General features: G+C 36.0%; 1 protein-coding gene across 3 annotated transcripts in view; it reads left to right on the plus strand.

Moving 5' to 3' along the window:
- Positions 1–775: 775 nt before the first annotated feature.
- The window catches only part of PLS3 (plastin 3), a gene marked incomplete at both ends in the record, with an annotated part of 34,425 nt that continues 11,754 nt past the window's right edge, over positions 776–23,446 (plus strand). For 2 of the 3 annotated variants that reach the window (XM_084258330.1, XM_084258331.1), the window contains 6 exons: positions 776–848; positions 12,291–12,454; positions 19,264–19,393; positions 19,868–20,000; positions 22,058–22,139; positions 22,874–23,039. In XM_084258330.1, coding sequence (XP_084114456.1) covers positions 776–848; positions 12,291–12,454; positions 19,264–19,393; positions 19,868–20,000; positions 22,058–22,139; positions 22,874–23,039 — 748 coding nt within the window. The remainder of the gene's footprint in view (positions 849–12,290; positions 12,455–19,263; positions 19,394–19,867; positions 20,001–22,057; positions 22,140–22,873; positions 23,040–23,446) is intronic. The other variant, XM_084258332.1, reaches the window with a different exon arrangement.

Below are 23,446 nucleotides of genomic sequence, written 5' to 3' on the forward strand. Positions count from 1 at the left end.
GAAAAGGATGTAAACTTAAATAATATAAGTTTTATGAACAAGGATAAGTATATGTGTATTGGCATACACTTTTATGTACTTCTAAATCAAATCCAAATATAATTTGTTTTAATTGACGCTTTTGAAAGGAGTGGTTAATAGATATTAGTATGCTATGGAAAAATGAGTGTTTTCACAGTTCATGATTTTAAAAATGGTAACTATGTAAGGTGATAGATGTATATACTCACGTTATTGTGGTAATCATTCCACTGTATGTACTTATATCAAATCATCAAGGTATAACCCTAAAATTACATAATAGTATGTGTTCATCACATATGAACAAAGCTTGATAAAATGGATAAAAATATAGTAAGCTAGATAAACAAATAGTTATCTAAACACAGATAATAGAACAATTTTACTTTGCATAAATCTTTGGTCATATAATTTTGACTTTTAGTTTCGTCACATAAAACCAAGAATTTCTATCATGTATCTTCTTCCTGTCCTCATTTGGGTACCTTGGTCTTTCCTTATACTCTTTGAACATAGTATAAGACTTTGTCCTTGAAGAGCAGAATCAGAAACATATTTTTATCAGACTTTTCATTGTTTTCCTTATTGTGGCTGTAGTAACAAATAGGGAACCTATTCAGATTATATTAGTTGTTTACCAATTTTGTTTAAATATCCCTAAAATGAGAATTTTGCAACTGTGCTTATAATATATCCATCACAAATTTTTTATAATGTCTGAAAACTTTTTGGTTTCTCTTTAGAACTTCTATAAATGGATGATATGGCTGCCACTCAGATTTCCAAAGATGAGCTCGATGAGCTAAAGGAGGCCTTTGCAAAAGTTGGTGAGTATTTTTTTGTAGTATAATAACTGCAATAAAGCAATCTTTACGTGCCCCAATCAAAATTATTTTCTAAAACATTATGTGAATGGTTAATTATGAATGGGATAGTTTTGGAAGCACCACTTCAAACTTGATTGTTTTTAACTATACCTAGTATCTAATGAGGTCAAGGGTGCGTAGTACAGGGTACCAGTTCTTAACTGGCAGCAGCTGTGGCACCTGAAATTTTTATGACAAAATTTGTTTTGTTAAAGTATTTGTGGTGTCATTTTTCTGAGACAAGCATTTGAAACTTCACCATATTCTCAATGGGAAACGTGTGATCACTGAAAATGTCAAGAACCATTGGATGATGTTTTTTGTGTTTCCCTAATTAGCTTGTTTTTGTCTGTTTGTTTTGCCTTTTTCATGGATTGCTTTTTTCCCATGGATCTTTTGTGCCTTTGGATAATGCAGCCTTTTTAAATCTCATCAAATTATAGCATCAATATAAGATGAGAAGGTGTAATATGCCATTTGATTTATCCTTTAATATCACGTAAGATGTCTTGAAATTAACAACTATAGAAGCACTATGTAATATCACATTCCAATTTCAGTGTTCAGGTCAGGGTAAAAGTTAGCTCATAATGATTTGTTATAGAAATTAGGATCTACTCTTTAACCCAAGTTGAAATTCCCATTAGTGAAAATGGAAGAAGTGAGCATCTCTATTCCCATACATTTATGATCAACATTTAGTGGTACCAGAATGCCTTGGAAGAATAATAATCTTAGCCAAAGTCACTATTCATAATCTCATCAGAATTCTAGCTGGAAAGAAATGAAATAATCTTGCTCTAACACGATTTTGTTCATGTGTATTAAAAAAAAGAGGCAGCAATTAACTTGCCATTTATATTACTTTTTTAAAAGTATTTATTTATTTATGCATACAAGAGCTGGGGTACAGGCCAGAGATGCGGGGTGGGGGGATGCAGATTCACCAGAGACAGAGTAGGGAGCAGAACAGGCAGATCTACTGAAATACACTGCTGAGGGGAGCAGCGGGAGAGACAGGAGAGGTCTGTTGTGCCATGTGAGTAGCTCCCTGGCCGGCGGGGGATTGAACTCTTGCTGCAGAGGCTGCGGATTGCTTCATAGTGCGGTGCTTAACCCCTTGTGCCACCAGGGAGGCCCGCCATTTATATTACTTGCTGAAAGAAGAGTACTACCCACTCTGATAATTAGATTGATTGTGAAAAAATAGTGAGTGCTTGACTGCAAGATTTTTGTAAATCTCTCATTCTGTGGAAATAGTTTTATAATTGTTTTAGGATAATATTTCCTTTGAATCTTCTGTTTTTATTTATCTGTCAGTGTTGGACACACCATAATTTGATTCTATATGAATAGTATTTTGAGATAGGGACCATGACTGGTTATTGCTATTTTTTAATCTTCAGTGTCTCACCTCCTAAAATAAACGCTTTTGTTTGTTTTGTTTTTTTTTAAATACAGACCTTGTTTTCATGTGCAACATCTTGGAAATACTTACATGCATTATTTCTTAAAAGTAAAGCTAATTCAAATATTGTTTACCTGGTAGGATTGTAATACTTTTATCAGTAATAGAGCTTAAATGCCCTTAAAAGCTTAATGATTAAGAGAAGGTTGAGGGCCTCCCTGGTGGTGCAAGGGTTTAAGACGCAACCTATGAAGCTATCCGCAGCCTCTGCAGCATGAGTTCGATCCCTGCCCAGGGAGCAACCCACATGGTGCAACAGACCTCTCCTGACTTGCCCATTACTCCCCTCAGCAGTGTATCTCAGTAGATCTGCCTGTTCTGCTCCCCGCTCTGTCTCTGGTGAATCCTCTCACCTCCCAAACCTCTGACCTGTACCCCAGTTCTTGTATGCATAAATAGTAAATCTTTTAAAAAAAAGAGAGAGAGAGAGAAGGTTGATCCATTATCTCCTTGGAGAAAAAGGCATTAAATTGCACTAAGAGGGATCTCTTAGAGCTTGGATTGCAAGGACAGGTCATTGTGGAACCAGTATCTTGTTTTGAATTATACATAGTGGAGGGTTTAGAGTAGTCAAACTGCTTCCCAAAGGTAGGAGATTGGACTTACCAGGCATATATTCCTAAGATATACACATTCTTGTTCCTCTATTGGATAAGTAGAAATTCTGGAGTCTGCCTTTTCCACACATTACGCTTTGTATTCCCCTCTCAATACCTAACACTGTGTTGCACACATGTTAGGTTCTCAAAATATATTTAATTGACTGAATCCCAAGGAATTATACATAGTCTTTTCATATACTTTGTGGTTATCAACTGTAAACTCAAAGGGCCTTTGTTTTCAAGATTTTCATCATGGTGGTTTTTATTACTAAAAGTTTTGGCCGTTATATTGCAGCATATAAAATTTATATATATTTTTCAGCATAATAAATGCTTGTGTATAGTCTGTTTCTTAAAAAAGCATTTAAAAGTCCAGCCGAGTCTTTTGATTTTCCTTTAAAAGTGTTGTATTTTTCAGTTGTTATTAGTTACAGAGCCTTCAGGCAACTGTCAAAGGTGTCATGGAAATCCCTATTTTTTTCATTCAGAGAAACTTGATTTTAAAAGCAAGCTCTACAACTTATTTTGCTGTCAGGGACAAATCTTTCCTATTGGGGGGGTTGGGTAGAGAGGACTACTTTGTCTCAGTTCAATTGTGACAAAATATGGAAAGCATTATATGATTTTTTTTCCATCTATTAACAATAATAGCCCTGATTATCTCTTTAGAAATTCAGCAAAATCATAGTGTGTGGAGAAAATCTGTGTAATTACCACTAATCATAGGTTTTGTTCAATCAATTAATAGTGCTTTGAAACTCTCTTTACTAGCAATAAATTGGGGATTAGGATTTAAAGTTCTCCTTTCACTCACTTTGTGCACCTGCTTAGAGTTAAGCTCCAAGCTGTATATTTTCATTTAATTATTTCAATTTTCTCAACATTTGTTTCCAATATTTCCTATTGGGATAGCAGAAACTTTGGCTCTCATTTTTTCCTACTTCATAATCTTCTGTTTTAATTTAAATATTACAATTCTGTATAAATTCTTTCTGAGGAAAAATAAGTAAAACTCAGGAAATAAATATTCCACCCACTCGAAAATATCTTTTAGACTTTAATCTTGTATTGGAAACTGGAGGTCATTTGGACGATGCCTTGCTATAAAGACAAATTCGTATAATGTAAATCTCTTCATTTTGGCTTTACTCTGGTACAAACACTTAAATCTGACTTTTTTTTCTTCCTAAGTTGTGGCTACTGAGCTTTTTTAAAAAACATGAATTCAGCACTTTTGAAATAAAAGAATAATGGGGTTGCTTCAATAACAGGGAATAGTTGGGTATACTCCTTTGAGGCTGCCCACCAAAAGAAGCCAAAAAATTTTGGTTATGGCATTTGAAGCTATACCAGATTTTCTCATCTCAGGAGTTGAATTGTTTCAACTAAGTTGATATTCTTTAGTATATAAAACCACACTAGGAGGGCCTCCCTTGGTGGCGCAGCGGTTGAGCACTGGGCTGCAAAGCTGCCCGCAGCCTCTGCAGCGCCTGTTCCATCCCTGGCTGCTGGGCGAGGGTCCCACATGGCATGCAGACCTCTCTTGCCGTGCCCCCTGCTTCCCACAGCAGTGTATTTTGTCGGTCTGCCTGTTCTGTTCCCTGCTCTGGCTCTGGTGAATTCTCTCACCCTCCCGCGCTTCTGACTGTACCCAGTGCTTGTATAAATAAATAAATAAATAAACAAACAAACAAATAAACAAATAAATAAATAAATAAATCTTCTTAAAAATAAATAAATAAAAACTACACTAAGATAATGCCCTCCAAAGCATGGTGGTTTAGTTGAATTTACTTTTAGTATTCAGTAAAATATATTAGTGGGCCTCCCCGGTGGCGCAGCGGTTGAGTGCTGGGTTGCGAAGCTGCCCGTGGCCTCTGCAGCGCTGGTTCGATCCCCGGCTGCTCCCCGGCCACCAGAGGAGGGTCCCACATTGGCGCGCAGACCTCCCCTGCCGCCCGCTGCTCCGCTCAGCAGTGTACTTTGGTCCTTCTGCCTGCTCTGCTCCCCGCTCTGGCTTTGGTGAGTTCTCTCACCCTCCCATGCTTCTGACTGTACCCAGTGCGTGTATAAACAAAAACAAACAAATAAATAAAAACATGCCTCTATAAAAAAAAAAAATTAAAATATATTAGTGCATATTTGTTTCATTCCACTTTCAAAAATAAAAGCTATAACCTGACAACAACAAAATAACCAGTGTTTGTTCACTGTGCCATTTGGTTAATTATAGGTAGAATATTAGAAATGAATGTTTCAGAAGAATGCAAAGGGACAGACAAAAAGAAGTAGAAACCTTTGAAATCTGACTGCAGAGCTGAGGCTTACAGGGGGCAGGGAGGAGCAAAGGGGGATGGGGGTGAAAGGGACTATGTTGGAAGGTTACTTGAGTTTTGATGGTGGGTGTGATGTGATAACATACATTTATAGAGGTGATACCCCTAAATCATTGACAATGTTATAAACCAACATTACCTCAATAAACATAAAAAGAGGATATCAGTTGAGAAGAGTCAGAAAAAATAAAGTATAACAGCCTATGTATAAAACAGAAAAAGTTCTAGGCAAAGCCTGTAAAAATATTACTAACTAGACTGTTTAAATCTTTAGAGTAACTCTTGTCTTCGTCTTCCCTCTTTAATTCAATGCAAGAATACAAATTTAAACATGATTGCTGTCTTAAGCTTATATCTGTTTTATCTTAAACTCTTGCCTCTGAGAATTGTCGACATTTGCACCTTAAGTTCTTCAATTAAATTTGAGAGGGCTTGTTCTCAAAAGCTCAAAAAACAAAAATAAAGTTTTTGGGATAGTCAAAAGAGCATGTTTTGATGGGGTGGAAGACAGGATGAGTACAAATGTGTGCGAGCATGGGGTACAAGCAAGAGCACACGTGTGTGAGAATGAGTTCGTGTGGGCATGTGTGTATCTTTTAAGTGGAGAGTGGCAACAGGTACAAAATGCTGACCAAACTGCTGGAGATTTTGAGTTGGAAAAGGATTGATGGACATCTTTGATTGCCTGTTTTCAGCTCTCAAACCTTATAGCCCTTAGATGAACTTGACCTCCACCTTTGAGACTTCACTGTTATGATGAACTCTTAGATAGCAAACTCCATTCTACCCTTAGCTGGGAGTCATTAAACTGCCTCTTATATTTGCTGGAATGAGCTGCCTCAAAAGGTGTAAGTTGTGAAAGGCAAAACCCAAGTTTAGCTAAGCATCTGGAGATGTTTAGCAGCTGCCTTCTCTAAAGTTTTAATGCCTAATGAAAGCTTGGCTTTATTGCTTAGATCTTAGGACAGAATATAATCTAAATTCCCTCACCAAGTCTGTCTACTGAGTGTTTTAAATCAATATTTCATGTGCTTTCATGGGCATTCAAGATCGTGTGTGCTTAAGTGTATAAATCCATTATTATTAGACATACAGATTTCTCTTGCCATTGTAATGCAAAAAAATTGTGGAATATATTAGTTTAAAAATGGAACTTTCAAACCCAGCTTTTCCGAAAGGATGTGCATCTGCACTTGATTGGTTTTCTTCTTTAAGTCCTAATGAACACTGACCACAGAGGGTTAGTTAAGAGGTCACATATGTGCTACAGATGAGGACACACATATGCAGCCTCTTTGTAAAGAAAGACAATAGATTTAGACAGATTCAAGGATAGTTAAATCAACACAGAGACACACACATAACCTGGGAGTGAAAGGAAATCCCAATCTTCCTTACCATCAGATTTATAGAACAAAGTGGAACCCCAAAAGATGTGTTTGAAGTGATAGATTGCCCCACATGCCACCTGGACATGGGCAGTGTAGAACAGCAGCTAAAATCAAAACCACTTGAATTCTGGCTCGGCTTTCTCCAGACAAGTACTTAAAATAGCTTAAATAACAGGATGCAAGGGGAGGGAAAACATTTCCTTTTAAGGATATGCATTCTTGGTGTGATTCAAACTTCTGCAGGAACAAGGCTGTATAATAAGTTTATTTACTTTAAGGTTACTGGGGGGGCTGGGGTGTCAGGAGTTGCTGGCATTGAAAATAATAACTTGGTAAAGAGAATAACGAAGTTCTTTTAAAACAGAATGCAGATGTGAACCTGTATGTGAAGGGGATGGAGGTGGGGGGTAAGAATCTGTTGTTAAAAACAATTCCTTTCTGGTGAATTCAGTAGCCAATATGAGAAAGGGCCTCTGTGCAATATCAGAAGACGTTTGGTGATTTTTTAAAAGTATAGTCATTTTTGTTTAAAAATAGGAACACTTGGTCAGTTTGGGGAAATTTCGCTCTTTAGTTTCTGCAGGAAGTTTGTTCAGTGGGTTAGGTGGAGTTTCTTTTTTTCCTGCCAACCTGCTAATGTCTACCCGTACTGACCATATTTTCTGAACCAGAAAGTTGAGTCATGTGCTTACAGAAACATTGAGAATGCTCTGCATAATACAGCTTGTATGATAATTAACATAAACTTTATTAGGTAGTCGAAAATATGATGCTGGAACAGAAGAGACTTCAAAATGCAGAACCTGTTCCACCCGGTTCTAATGTATAGTTAATGACGAAGTGGCAAGGGAGCCAGAAAGGGATTCCAAAATATTGGCAGCTTTAATGAGAAAACAGGGGACGACCATCGTGCTGAGAGGTTGTGATTTTAGTTTCCAGTTGTTAAAACTGTTTTCAATCTAGACCTGTGTTTTTTAGGGTGAGTTTATTATTCAATTCTCATGTTTATGTCAAAACTCAGAATAGGAAAATTTCACTCTCAGACGTCGTCTTGAGCTCTTGGTTAGTATTGTCCCTGTTGAGATGGAAGCCTCAAACATGCCATTGTGCTACCTCATTTTTTGGCTTTCTAAAGTACAGCACATTAGATCTCTGATTTTGTTTAAGTGTGCGTGTGTGTTGAGGGGGTGTTCTGACTGGAATTGGAAATAAAATTAGCATAAAACTCTTTAAAAATAATTGCACCCTCTTTTGTCATTCAAGGACTTTACCAGCTGGGAGATTTTGTAAAATTAATTGCAAGCTGCCTTTTTAGGCTCCCTCTGCCTTCTCATTGAATTTGAAGTTGTTTTCTTAAAAAAAATAAATAAGATTTAGGCGCTCTAAGACAACCTTGATATAGTTTGCTATCAGTATTAACACTAAAATGCCTTTCATCTCAGGAGGATAGTATAAGTTAGATCTGCTGATAAAATACGAAAAAATAACAGAGTAGCTAAAACTTTTAAAATATATAAAACTACATGACGCATGTTCAATGATTCTTTTACCACCTCAGGAAAGAGCGAGACTCCAAATGACCAAAATTTTTGCAAGTATGTTGATGTCATAGCTTCAAGCAAGAAGCAGGCTTCTGTCTGATCCATTTCTGTGACTAGCTTGGCCCTGCCACAGAATAGATACTCAATTTGCTTTGGAGATTGCTAAAGAGGTGCACGTGATATTTCTTAATAAACTCAAAGCAGATTTCTACATTTAGAATGAGAGTGAAGTCCTGACCTGACAGCCCTCACTGGTTGTCTACTTAAGTACTCCTTGGTGGGTGTGTTCACTTAGAAAACCAAATTACAGATCTGAAGCCTGCTGGGTGGGGGACAAGATTAGAACAAAGGGAATGAGATTGAATGTTATTTAAGGGATATTTCTGTTGTTAGGGTTTCCTGGTGAATTGCCATTTAGTCTTTCAGTGCTATTTCTGAATTTTTGTCATTGTTTAGTTTTTAAAATGCTCATTAGATTAGAACATTCTTTTCCCAGTTAAGACTAGAGAATCAGTAATTCTACCAAAATAATTTACCCATTGCTCATATGCAAGGTACTCTGCCATGTTTTGGGGTGAAAGATAAAGATTTAGAAGTGTCTTTATCAAGATATGCAACATAATAAGGATGATAATAATTTAATGATAATTCTTCTTCCTCCAAGCCCCTTTAAAATGTTCCTTTCAGTTAAAAGCATCTGTCATTATGCTTCAAAATGGAGTTTCTGCATGTGATTATTCTATGTTAGTTATATTTTAGGGTAGCTACTTCCTGGCGTCTTTAATCACATCAGTTAGCTGTCTGCTAATTAATACTCAAGAGACGTTATTTCAAAGATGGCTTCAGAGGTAGCTCTCCTCATTACCCAAAGCTCTGTTCTGCCTAATGCCAAAAACTACTAGATAGTCTATACTCACAGGACATTGATCATTTCCTTCCATTTCTATTATATCACTGAGGATACAAAAGGAGCAATTAAGTACCTTTTAAATGTTAGCTCCAAGGTCGAGTCAAGAACAAGATTAAATTGTGCGTAGATATAACATTTCAGAAATTAGGGGAAAATAGAATATATCTTAAAACATCTTTCTATCCAATTTTAAGGTAGACAAGGTTTTGATGGTTGGAATAATCTATCTCCTCCAAAGATACAAAAATGAGGAAATACTGTATATAAGTAATGAGGTATCGTATGATCAGAATGTTATTACTGTTTTAAATACGTATTATGATTTTCTCTGGTATTTAAAAAAAGTGTGCATGTGTGTATTCACACGTGCAGGAGCAATTAGTGAAGTCCTGTGACTGAATTTACAATCAGCAGAGTGTCAGCACCAAAACGAAGGGTCCTTGAAGATCATTTGACCCAAAAGCATTACTTTTACAAAGGAGAAAACCAAGACCTGAAGGGAAGACTCTTACATACTAATTAGTAACCAAGTTGAAATTAGATCATGGGTCACACTACTCCCACTGCCATGACCCTTCAGCTGTGCTGTTTATCTTTCACTATGACACCTACTGCCTATACTGAGCATTATTTAAACTTTGTAAAGAAAATGAAAGAAACAGATTGGTATTCTTTGTACTTTTTAGTAACTGCAGATGTTGTTCCTGGATTGATTTCTTCATATAAACACTTCACTAATACAGTGTTTGATGTATGCCTTTTTATAAATCCAAAGCCAAAAATGTGAAGGTGTGTCTAAGGGGAATTAAAGTGCCTTATTTCGAAGATAATATTGATTTTCAGAAGAGTTGGGTAATTTGGGGGTGATGTTTTAATTTTAAAAGGTAGGTATTTTAATTGGTATGTTTAAAATGTAGTAACCTATGTTTAAGAATGTTTGATGCTAGAAGTATACTTCATTTAAACTAAATGTAGAATTTCATCAGCCTTCAAAATATTGGGGAAATGGTTTCATAAAGTTTATTTAATATTTTAATAATTGACAAAAAACAGACTAATGTGAATAACACTTAGATCACACTTGGAATAATATCCAAAGTATGGGGGCCTCCCTGGTGGTGCAAGGTGTTAAGCACCGCACTATGAAGCAATTGGTGGCTTCTGCTATGCGAGTACGATCCCCAGCCGGCCAGGGAGCAACCCGCATTGTGAAGCTGACCTCTCCTGCCTTGCCCGCTGCTCCCTTTAGCAGTGTATTTCAGTCAGTCTGCCTGTTCTGTTCCCTACTCTGTCTCTAGTGAATCCTCTCACCCCCCGCATCTCTGGCCTGTACCCCAGCTCTTGTATGCATAAATAAATAAATCTTAAAAAAAAAATCCAAATTATGTTCATGGTCTACAAGAGCTTTTCTGATCAGCTCTATGATCTCATCTCTCACTTTCTCCTTTGCTGGCTCTGCTCAATTCATGCTAGATCTTTGCTGTTTCCTCTTCCTGAAATCTGCCCCCCCATACCTGTATGATTTGCTTCCTTACTTGATGTAAATCTTCATTCAAATACAGTCTCATCAAAGTGGCCATCCTTGACCAAGCCGCCTAAATAGTAGTACCAACATCACCCACCGCCGCCCAGCTGTTGCAACAACCAAGGTCATTCATCTTCAGCATTGCTGACATTTCGAGCTGCATAATTCTGTGTGGCAGAATGGGGGCATGAGAGGTTCTTAGGCATCACATATATATATATATATATTATATATATAAAATATATGTAATATATATATATTTTCATCCTCTCTCCTTAGCCCCAAACTTGTAGCAATCAAAAATATTTCCAGACATTTATGAATATCCTCTGAGGGGCAAAATAACCCCCAGTCTAACCCCTTGCCCTGCTTTATTTTTCTTCATAGTACTTTTGTTACATCACATTATATTTTATAGCTGTTCCTCATATTATTTGCTTATTAGTTGTCATTGGAATATGAACTCTTTGACAGCAAGACTTTCTTTTATTGGTTGCAGTGTCTCCAGTCTCTTAGAACTGTATCAGAACTGTATCACTTATTAAATAATGTGTCAAATAGATTTACTATTCACAATACATTTTCTTAAATAATGCTATGGTCAACAAACAACTATGAACCAGAGACACCCTATGGGGAGGATGGGGAAAGGAGAGATTGGGGTCAAAATAAGGGGGTTGCAATTGTATGGGGAATATAAAAATAAAATAAAAATAAATAATGCTATGGTCATCTTGATCAACTTCTCTATTCAGATCGCTTCATTTTATTATAATAATTACATTCATACATGAAAGTGAGTAGGGACCTAAGAAATAGAAAACATTTCTGAAGGTAGATATTGAAATTACAGATGAAAATTCAAATCACTTTACCAAAAAAAATTATGCTCAATTAATTACAGCCCTGAGGACATTGGCCCTCTGTCTCCAATAAATTATCTTCTCATCATTGATCATTGTTCCCCAAAATAAGCAGCATTAGCACTTCTATACATACTCTTTTTAAATTGTAGTGACAAAAATAAAGTTACATATAGACTCATGTTAAACATTTGTGTTACTCAGTGCTGAATTTATTTTTATGAACTCTATATTTGTCTTGGATTAATGTATATGTTAACTCTTAAAATATTGTCACTGAAAATGGCAGCTTAAGTTCAAATGTGATTTGTAATATAATCAGCATTATTTCATAAAAGTCTTCAATTAGACTAATGGAAGAACAAGAATACGGGACATAAAATTTCTAAATACACACAGTTAAGGTTTTGTGCAACTTTTTTTTACTATGGCAGTGTTTATTGCTATATAATCTTATTGGTGTATAATCTAAATTTTTTCAAGTCCTATTAGTTTCATGATTAATTAATTCAACAACTATTTTCTTACTATTAAGGATGCTTTTTAAAATATAGCTACTTACATACTGTCTAAAATACAGGATACATGATGTAAAATCTTGCTTTTTAAATTTGCATTTCATACAACCTTGGATTTCATACAATAAGAAAGGAAAAGATTGCATTAGACAAGCTTATAAACTGAAGATAAAATGAAAATACTCCAATACATTAACTACTTCTCCTAAAACTCATTTTCTTTGTTTTTTTTCCTCCCTTTTCCCAAAGATCTCAACAGCAATGGATTCATTTGTGACTATGAACTTCATGAGCTTTTCAAGGAAGCAAATATGCCATTACCGGGATATAAAGTGAGAGAAATTATTCAAAAACTCATGCTGGATGGTGACAGGAATAAGGATGGGAAAATAAGTTTTGATGAATTTGTTTTTGTAAGTATGTGAAAATTCACCATTGTTAAAAGTAATGGTTGTTCCTTTGTCTAGTGGGATCTTATAGTACTAAGTACTATGATATTAAGTTACTAAATACATCATATTAGTACTGTTGTAACTAATAAAATTTCTCCTATCTTACCTGTTAGTGAGCAGACTGAGGGCCAACCCGGGACACCCCCCACCCAAACTTGCATACTTTAAATGGATTCTGCCATCCACCGCATAAAAATAAAGCATATTCTTAGTCAGACCTTCCATAGAAAAGAGCTTTAATAAATTTAGTGTGCATAGCATAGAGAGAGAAAAGAAGAAAGGATATTAGTTTCTAATAAAACACCCAACATTACCCATCCCCTTTTAGGTGAATGCCCACAGGATTCACCTAAACAGGATTGGCCCAAAGTGGGGACACAGAGGCCCAAAAGGTTGCCACAGGTCTAAGTTGCCTTCTGGTGGGGACCCATAGGAAAGAGGCAAAAGTGACCAGGCAAGTCTGGAGGGAAAAGGGTAAAATCAAAATAGCAGTCAATCTAAGGGCTGCCATTGTCAGCCTCCCCAAGAGTCTCTCGCCCATATCTCTTCCAAGTGTCTCCTTCCATGTTCCCCAACTCCTTGGTGCAAATCCAAGGCTGAGAAGCAAGTATGACTTCTTCATTTGCCTTCTCCAAGTCTTTTCTCCCAAGTCCTGTTTAGCTCCTCCTCCCTGCTCAGCTCCACTATTCATTGGGTGATGCAGGGAACATGGAACCTCCCCTTTTTAGATCACATTGTTACATACACACTAAATTGAGTTAGTTCTATTAGTCATTAGAGTATCTTAACAAAAGAATTGAGAGAAAGGATAATGATAGAAGCAAAGATATAACACTATGCTGGCTGATGAAGATGAGCAATCAATTTCCTTTGGGGCAACATTAAAGGGCATTTGTCAAGGTGCTAAGTGACGTCTTTGAAGTATTCTGTATATTTCCTTCTGTGAACACTGTGCTGCCAAATCTTTCTCCTCCTTTCCTCCCCCACCTCTCAAATCTTTATGATAACACCTTGACTCACAGACTTGGAATCTTCCTGAGTTGAACTTTCTGATTAAAAAGATGTAGCATTTAACTGCCATTGTCCCTGGGATGGTAATTTTGGTAATTAAAAGATGTATGTATCTTTAGTCCATTGGAAGACACACGTAAATTTTTTTTGTTTGCTTCTCTGCTATCATCAAAGACTCTTCAGGGTTAGGAGTTTATTTCTTAATTCTCCACCCACCACCCTCCAGCATCTAGCTTTTTGTTCTGTATTCAGTGCTTGGGGAGGGTTTCTGCAGCACTGGTTCATATTGAAGCCTAATGCTTTTAACTGCCAGTGAGCGAGGCCTAGATATAATTAGGTATTCCTTACAATATATTGCAAACAGTAATTAGTGCCCAATATTTGTTACAAGTGTCCTAGCACTCTTCTTTTTCCATGCTTTATGTCTTTGCTTTACCACCATGAAATGGTAACATATACTCCCATCAATCACCCTGGCTCACTATGGCAATGGTGGTAATATAGTCTCTCCTATTAGAAATAACTCCGTTAGAGTTCAAGAAGCAAATTGACTAATGATGTCTTTTCAGCTGATAGCATTTTGTGGGGGTATTACTGTTTTAAAAATGCAGACTTGTATCATAATTTTGTGATCTAATTCTTGCCATTTTCATTTGAATACTGATTTCCTTCCTACCATTTTTTGTCTCCAGTTATTGCCAAAGACTTTTGTTTTGAATTCTATGTTCAATAATAGTAAGTTGCAATTGACTTGCAATTTGAGCACTTGCATGTCCCCTGATGTATAACTTGCTCTCCTTTGTAACTGCATGTTTAGTTGTGAATTTAAAGTAGCTTAGAGCAGTAGTTAGCTATGATTGGTTGCTATTGATATAATTTGCCGCTCAGAATTTTTTTAATCAACTACAAAGGACAGACCTAAACCATTAATATTTGCAGTGTGCCAGTTGTTAAGGACAAAATTATGCAAGTGTCTTTGAGAAAAATGATCTTCGTATATTTTGAAACATTGCAGATTTTGCACAGCTTTCGTGGCCTTTAAGTGAGGAAGTATGATCATTAAAAATTAAAGATCATATGTAATAATTTTGGCAGCCCACGGGATTTTTTATATTAATTTTTTTACTTTTCACATCATTGTTCATTTTTAAACATTATTTGCTTCCCCCCACCCCCTCAGGTGTAGTTTCCCTATAGAGTTTCCTTCCCCAATGAACACGTGCACCATCACCTCAGTCCCCTCTCCTCCTCCCTCCCTCTCTCTGAACCCTCTCCCTGCAGTATGTCTCTGATTTGTAATTGTCTGTTTTTGCTTTGTTGTGTTTTGTACTGTTATTTTTTTTACAATGATGTCTTATTTGGTTTCCCTATATTCCTGCTATAAGTGAAACCATCTGATATTTTTCTTTTTCCTTCTGGTTTATTTCACTGAGCATAGTTCCTTCTAGTTCCAAGGGATTTTTTTTAAATGTGTGATCCTATATCTCTAAATCATATACGTTGTAGTAACCAATGTTATCTCAATAAATAAATAAAATATGGCTCACAAAAAATTTTAAAATGCAAAAACTAATAAAAGAAATAATAATGAGGGCATGTTAGTTAAAAATATAAATGTTCCAATTCATAGGAATTGCTATATTTATGTTCTTTTATTTTTCAAATTAACCCAAAAAAGCCTGGATTCAAGAAAAATGACGTGAACTTGTACAACATTACACAGAGAGAACTAGTGGCTTTTTCCAGTTGCCTCCCTTCTATTCAAGAAATCTGAACTAGGAAGGACAGTTGCAGAGTGATAAACTACCATGATTACTGAAAGAAAGCTGAGCCTTTAACAAAATGTCTGTACACTCTCAACCAACCTGTCATCAATGAAACATCTCACAAACTGAAACCAAAGATGTGTAGATCTTAGTTATCTGAGAAAGAGGAAACTTTGTTACTGTCAGCTATTAACATAAGGAAATGTTCTTGCTGCCTTAAGTTTTGGCTTTCTATTTAAATTACTGCTTCATTTTTTCCCCCAGAGGTCTTAATTACAAACAGATTACAAATAAAATCAGTTTATGTTAATTTTGGAGACTACCTGTAGGGCAGAAAAGGGTCCTTGCATTGTATGTAAACTTCAAACATTAAATTTACTACTCTGATTTTGTTTCTTCTAAGTATGTCAAGACTACATTACTGGAGTTTTCTGCTTAGAAGATAATAGCGGCTGGGTTTTGTTTTAATCTATAAAAAAGCTGGTGTGCAATATCTTCTTTCAACAAAATGTCTACATTAAACTGTTCTTTTCACCATGAGAAACTTGCTCATTCATGGTGGCAATAAGCTGTTGACCAGTTGTAGGATTTTTACTCTACCTCATGGGCCCTCATGGGGTTGTATAATTTCATATAAATAAAGTGTTTAGCACAGTGCCAGACACAGAGTAATTGCTCTATAGTTGTTAGTTGTTGGGGTAGTTATTTCTAGTTTTTAAAAAAGCAGTGTTCTTTTTTCTGGTATTACCAAGTTTAGGCCTACAACAGATTCCTCAAGAAAAGGAAAAAATTCAAACCTGTTACTTTAGAAACAAGCTCAAACACTAGAAACTAGTCAATATTTTTTTGCCCTTCTTTTTTAAAAATCTTTCCTTTTTTTCTCATAATTTATTATTTTAATTGTGGTAACGTTAGGATCGTCCCCATCAGGTTCTTTCCTTCTTCTTAAGTCATTTGCCTCTGAATTGCTTTGGTTTGGCCATAGGTGCTGTGCTGAGATAAGAAGTTAACCGGTTGCTGAGTGTCTTTAAAAGAAAGGGTCTTTGATAAAGCTTATAAAAGGAATAAGAAACATATATATTCCATCAAAGATACTGGGAAAGATGTGTAGAACCAGAATGAGCTGTGTACACCAGGAGTTTGTTCGCACATGATAAAAGCCAGTCCTTCCTCATTGAGGGAAAACAGCACGAAACAGTGAGCTCATTAGAGTCACAACAGGCAGCTTTGAAAAGAATCATTGAGAACACTCCAGCACAGTAGTTGGCCTTGTGTTATCTCTGATTTCAGAGATTCTTGTTAAACTAAGGCTTATACTCAAATAGCTTTACCATCTTCTGCGATTCTTTGCTAAAGTAGAAAATAAAATGCAGTTTCTCATGAAGTACATCAACAGATCTTCAATTATCTCTTCTTAAATCTTTTCAATCTCAGAAACAGAGGAGATACGATGAAACTGAAAATTTGAGCTTGGCTGGAATAATTTATTTTAAAATACTTAGAAAATGAAAGTCACGAACTTCTGTAAGATAATTGAAAATTAACCTATTTAATTGCAACTTTTTCACATCATGCTCAAGCATCAGGCGTTTACATAAAGCTATGTAAATAATTGCATTAGAATATAATACACCAGGCATTTTTTAATGATTGTGTTAATCTTCTTTTCCATGATATGTGTAAATTTAGATTTATTTTTCAGCTGAAATTGTGATCACTAATATTTACAAGCAAATAATCCTTGAGGCAAAAAACAGCCATAAGGAAAAGAACATTTCATATCTTTCTGAAACAGGAACATTTTGGACATTTTTCTTGTTCCAGTGATTTAAGGTCTGTCAGTCATGAGGAAATGCACACATTTCAGATTTTAATTTACTGGATAATGTTTTACTAAATGAAGTGGGGTTCAGAGGTAGTATAGTGAATATTGTTTTTTCATTGAGCAGATAAATAGTTACAAAAGGGAAAGCTATAGGAACATAATGTATCAGCTTAAGACTGATACCTTCCAGGTAACTATACTGTTGTACAGTCATGCACGAATTAATGACGGGATACATTTGGGGAAATACTTTGTTAGGTGATTTCCTCATAGTGTGAAAGTCATGGACTGTAAGTACCCACACCTAGTTGGTAGGGCTCTAAGGCTCAGCTTATTGGGACCACTGTCATATTTTCAGCCTGTTGTTGACTGAAATGTTGAGCCAAGCATGTCTGTATAATCTTGGCTTGTGAGTTAAGTAAATGAAATGAAACTGGACTAAAAAGATCAGAATGTAAGCAAAAATAATTTTAATAATTTGAAAATTACCTGGAGTGCAGGCGTCAGCTTCACACTGTTGATACTTAACAGGAGTATTTTTCTAAATAAAATTGGGTTTACAAGTCCAAGGAAACTCAGGATTTAAGAACTGTAAGAGGAAAGTTGACGGTGACAGGGCTGCTGGCAGTACTTAGAGCAAAGTTTCTACCACTTACAAAACGTCATCCTCTCTATGTGGATTAGTTACAAAAAAGATACCTCCCTGGAAAGATTAAATATCAAAAAGGCACTCCTTCTTTTGACCCGAAAGTTTTGTGCAAGACATAAGGCATTGTTCATAGAATAGGGCCTAGATTTCAGTTTCTGCTTTGGCCTGCTCTCTCAGACAACATGAACTGCTAGATATTGTGATCCTGTTCTAGGATCTTCAAAGACTACAGGGGTGTGTGTGTGTGTGTGCGTGTGTGTGTGTGTGTGTACACACATGTACTTGCCCATAATGTGAAAGGCCTTTGAACTATTTCTTTTCAGCAACTTTTTCATTAAGGATCATAAGTTTCTTTCAATAAATTCACTTTTGCATTCTAAATAACTTATAAAGAAATTTTATGAAGATGCTACACCTTGCTCTTGTTTTACTGGCAGTGGCTAATTTAGCCACACCCGTTGGTAGATCAGGAAGAGATTTGGGGTTAAGTAAATTCCAGTATTTAAGAAAGACATATACCAACTTTAAAGTCCATTCATGCCATTGAGTGGTGAGAAGAGGATGTGAAATATGTTTTTTTTTTCCCAAAGATTTATTTGTTTATTTATTTATACAAGCACTGGGTACAGTCAGAAGCGCAGGAGGGTGAGAGAATTCACCAGAGCCAGAGCGGGGAGCAGAACAGGCAGAAGGACCAAAGACACTGCTGAGGGGAGCAGGGGGCAGCAGGAGAGGTCTGCGCACCACGTGGGCCCCTCCTCCGGTGGCCGGGGAGCAGCCGGGGATCGAACCGGTGCTGCAGAGGATGCGGGCAGCTTCGCAAGCCAGCGCTCAACCGCTACGCCACCGGGGAGGCCCATGAAATATTTTTTGTTACAATTTGCTTTTATATAACCACAGTAGAATGTACAAGCTAGTTTCATCAGCCATGTTCCTTAACTGGGAAGACAAACTGAACTTCATAAATGCTCAAACAAGACAAGCACCTTCTTGTTTTTATTCTTAAAAATCATCTATTCCTGCCATCTTAACACATTTTTTTTCATCTTATCCTATAAGATGACTCTTACTGAGCCACCCAATTATACTGAAAAATAGGGTTTTGTGGTTAAGTCATGATTTTTTTTTTCTTTCTTTGCACTAAGAATTGTGGGTAAAGAAGGGGGATCCTTCAGAAGCCTTTTCTCGCCAGAAAACAAATGCTGCTTTCCTCCTTGATAGAAATGTAACAGGTTTACCTGTGCCTTTGAACCACTCTTGTTTTTCTGCTTAAAGCAAATTCAATGCATGTGGCACTTAATGTTTTTGACAAGTGTGTGCAATTGACATCCTGGTGCTTCCTTTTCAGTAGCTGAATTATAGTACTTGATTTGAAAACTCAAACCTACTTTTCTATATATTTTAATGTTCATCAACTATAGGGGGAAATATAAGGGATCAGAATGTGAAAGAAGATAAATATGATTGTTGTTGTCTGATTTAAATTATTCCTGACTCAACCATGTATTTTAATTAATAGATTTTCCAAGAAGTAAAAAGCAGTGATATTGCCAAAACTTTCCGCAAAGCTATCAACAGGAAAGAAGGAATTTGTGCTCTGGGAGGAACTTCAGAGTTGTCCAGTGAAGGAACACAGCATTCTTACTCAGGTAATAGTTTTAGGTATAAAATGTTGACACAGTGAACTAAGTTGGGTGGGAGAGGGGATATAGAAAAACACTATGTCCTAAATAAGAATACATTAGCAGTCTTTTGTGACATTGTATTTGTATTTCAGACTAATACTTGCCATAATAGCATTATAAGTATGTATTGTATGTGCAATGATTGACTTGGTTACAGTAGAGTTCCACTGTGATATAAATGTAATTTTAAAAGAATTTTATAATTGACTTCTCCAAGGATCAGTTTACCCTGCTCTGTTCTTTTTGTTAAATTTTGTAATTCCTAATAACCTAATAACCACTATGTTGCACTCAAGCATCTAGGTTTCCAGAGAGGATAATAATCATATGTTGGTGACACATTAATGTTTAGCACTACTATACAACTATGTTAGGCTTTAGATTCAAATTTCTAACCTAAGATATGAACTAATTTCTTCTTACTCAACACAATGTTAGAGGAAGAAAAATATGCATTTGTTAACTGGATCAACAAAGCTTTGGAAAATGATCCTGATTGCCGACATGTTATACCTATGAACCCGAATACTGATGACCTATTCAAAGCTGTTGGTGATGGAATTGTGCTTTGGTAAGATCTTGACTTATTTGATATCGAGATTTCAAAAAATAGTCTTCCACATAACTGATATATTTGTTTCTGGATGTCTGACAACTTCACCTCAGGAAATAATTAGAACTGTTTGGATTCTGCCCATTTCATTTCATCTCTAGGTCTGTCTGTGAAAGTACTACTAAAATATTAACTTTAAAAGTCAGTCATTTAGATGGAGAAGAAGCTCTCAGCTTCCACTTTCTTAACCATGAGCAATGAGAGCATTACAACTTTGTTGAACTTAAGCAGGCTGGTATCTCTTTATTCTTAAGTACCATCGCTTCCAAAAAAAGAGAAAAAGAGCTACTCTTTAGTTTCCATTGTCCAATTACTTATTTATGAAAAATGCATTTGGCACTGCTGCCAAAGCCAACAGTATCTTGGCAGAAATGATAGAGCAGGTTGTTGATTCTTTGTCATTTGATGTTCCTTTCTATAGTGGCAGTGTTGTGCAGTGGCTAAAGGCATGTTCCACAGTTGATGCACTTGGGTGCATATTCAAGTTCTGCCACTGTAATCTAGATAATCCCTGTTGGTGCAGGGGTTAAAGACAGTGCTATCAAGCTAGCTCCACACTGCAGCATGAGTTCAATCCCCAGCCGGCCAGGGAGCTGCCCATATGCACCTCTGGCCTACACTCCAGTTCTTCTACACAAGAAAAAATGAGTCAGAAAATAAGAAGTTGAATCATAACCCTTTTAAGATAGGTTTAACCCTTTGAGAGTTAACCAATTACTTAAATCTGGATACCATAATGTTTCTATATGCCTGTAATCAAAGGTTATGTAAAAGGTTCCAACGTTTATATATCCTTCTCCAAGGACAGTTTATGTAAATATGTGACATAGTGTGAAAATGTTGATTTTAAAAGGTATTTGGGGTGTGAAGAATAATAAAGAAAATAATTATTTTCTTTATAAATAATTATTTCCCTCTCAGCAGTGTATTTCAGTAGATCTGCCAGTTGTGCTCCCCACACCCTCTGGTGAATCCTCTCATTCCCCCACCTCTGGCTTAATGATCTGCCAAAGCAGTCCCAAAACCAGATGAGGTTTCCCAGCCCGCAAATCCTCTGCACCAATGTTCACAACGTGAACACCCCAGTTCTTATATGCATAAAAAAATTTTTTTAAAAAGATAATCTAGTCCCTTGCATTTGAGTTTCCATCTGTTTTCACCCCCACATAACTGTACTTACCTCACAGGGCTGCTCTGAACATTAAGTGACTTACCTGTAGAGTGCTTAGAAAGCACATGGACAGACTTCAGATGACATTGTACAATATATAAAATTCTTTTATTTTTCAATAAAGTCATTTTGGTTATTTAAAAAAATGATTTTAAAAATGTAAGCTATCTCCTGTTTTGATAGGCACTCAAAGCATAATTCCCCATGCAGTTTAATAAAAATAATCATGTGGTACTATTTAATATTTTGATTTGGCTTGGAAAGAACCATGGTTTTCCCTATGGAAACTAAAAACGTTTTAGGGCAGCATTTAACTCCAGATTTTGGAAATGAGATTTTAATTATAGATTCTCATCAAATTAATATACCTTTCTTTTCCATCACTGTATTACCAGTGCCAAATACAGTGCCTACCTCATCATTCAGGCATTCAGTAAATATTTGGTGAGTGAAAGAATCTCATGCTCAAGTAATTTTACCTCTTTGTGGACAAAGGGTAATTTTCAACTGTGAATTATATATTTCAGAAAGGACACAATTTTACTGTGAGGCATAATCTGTTTTTAACATTTATTCAATAAAGTATTTTTTAAATCCATGATATTCATTCTTATAAAACAATGAGGAAAATATGCTCAAACCCCCCACTCAGAGATACCCAACTACTATAACTATTTGGTTTTATTTTGGAAATTTGAATTTTTCACATGTATATTTTTTGTGGTCAACCAGATAAAAGTCATATGGTACATTTACTTCTCCAGATTATGTGAAATATGTAAAAATACATGAATATTTATAAATGCTTTAAAATGAACAACTCATTTTAAAATTTTTCTTTCAGTAAAATGATCAACCTTTCAGTTCCTGATACAATTGATGAAAGAGCAATCAACAAGAAGAAACTTACACCTTTCATCATTCAGGTATGCATAGTTTTCCCCTCCATCTTCCATGAAACCACTATTTGAGGACCTGTTCTATAAATCACGAGCTCTGCATTTTTTATTTTCTCATTTAATTATATTAACAACTTGGTTTTTTTAGGATTATTATCCAGATTTTACAAAGAAAAGGATTGGGACTCAGAAAGGTTTCTGAGCTTGTCCTAGGTTAATGATGGAACTGAAGTGCAAGCCTCAGTCTAACTCCAAAGTCCTACATTCCCTTTATTACAGATTATGTTTAAACAAGCAGAAATCAACAAAAAAAAAATTAAACTCTTAATTTGCATGCTTAAGAAATAGAGCATTTTTCCTTTTTATCAAGTGACTTTTAGACTATAAAATAGCAAAAGTTCCTCATGCAGGAGCACCTCTTGGGATGTGGAGACTGAATTCTAGAATTCTTCCAGGTATATGCAGTAGACATTTAAGGATTTCCAGAAATAAGACATTCTATCCTCAGTTCTTTTCTTTAGTGTCATTGTACTTCAAAAGGAACCAAATAAAAACACCAAGTTTACTTTCCATGGAATTCTGGAAAGACAATGTTAATTAGGATGAGATTTGTTTTAGCTCCGCTTCCAACACGCAAATCTGGAATTTGTTTTTTGTGGATCAAGTATGATCATTGAGTGTTATTTTCACTGGAGGGAGAAATAAACCTCTTAAAAAATGGAAAGGTCAACAAGCAAGTGTGTAAATTGGCTGTCTTGCAGGAAAACTTGAACTTGGCACTGAACTCTGCTTCTGCCATTGGGTGTCACGTTGTGAACATTGGTGCAGAGGATTTGCGGGCTGGGAAACCTCATCTGGTTTTGGGACTGCTTTGGCAGATCATTAAGATCGGCTTGTTCGCTGACATTGAATTAAGCAGGAATGAAGGTAATAGAACAGTCATTATTTAAAAGTTGTTTATTGGGTTTTTTCTAGTCATGCAGACTGTCATGCTTTTGCTTAATTGAGGTGATTAGATAATAACTAGAATTAACATAAGGTAATGCTATAGTGTTATTCAGGAAAACAGCCTAATTATAACTTTCTTCTTTAGTAGTAATTAACATTTGTCTGGCACTTGAGAATTCATTTTAGACGTGAAAAGAGAGTTTAAAGAGCTTTTCCATGGTCCCCAAACTTGATATTTATTCTTTCCTGAAGTGCCCATACAACACCCATCTCATCCCCACACTCAACTCCACCGCTATTTTTTATTTTATTTATTTAGTTTTTAAGATTATTTATGCAGACAAGAACTGGGGTGCAGGCCAGAGGTACGGGGGAGGTGAGAGGAT

Source organism: Talpa europaea (assembly GCF_964194135.1).
Source record: "Talpa europaea genome assembly, chromosome: X".
NCBI lineage: Eukaryota > Metazoa > Chordata > Mammalia > Eulipotyphla > Talpidae > Talpa > Talpa europaea.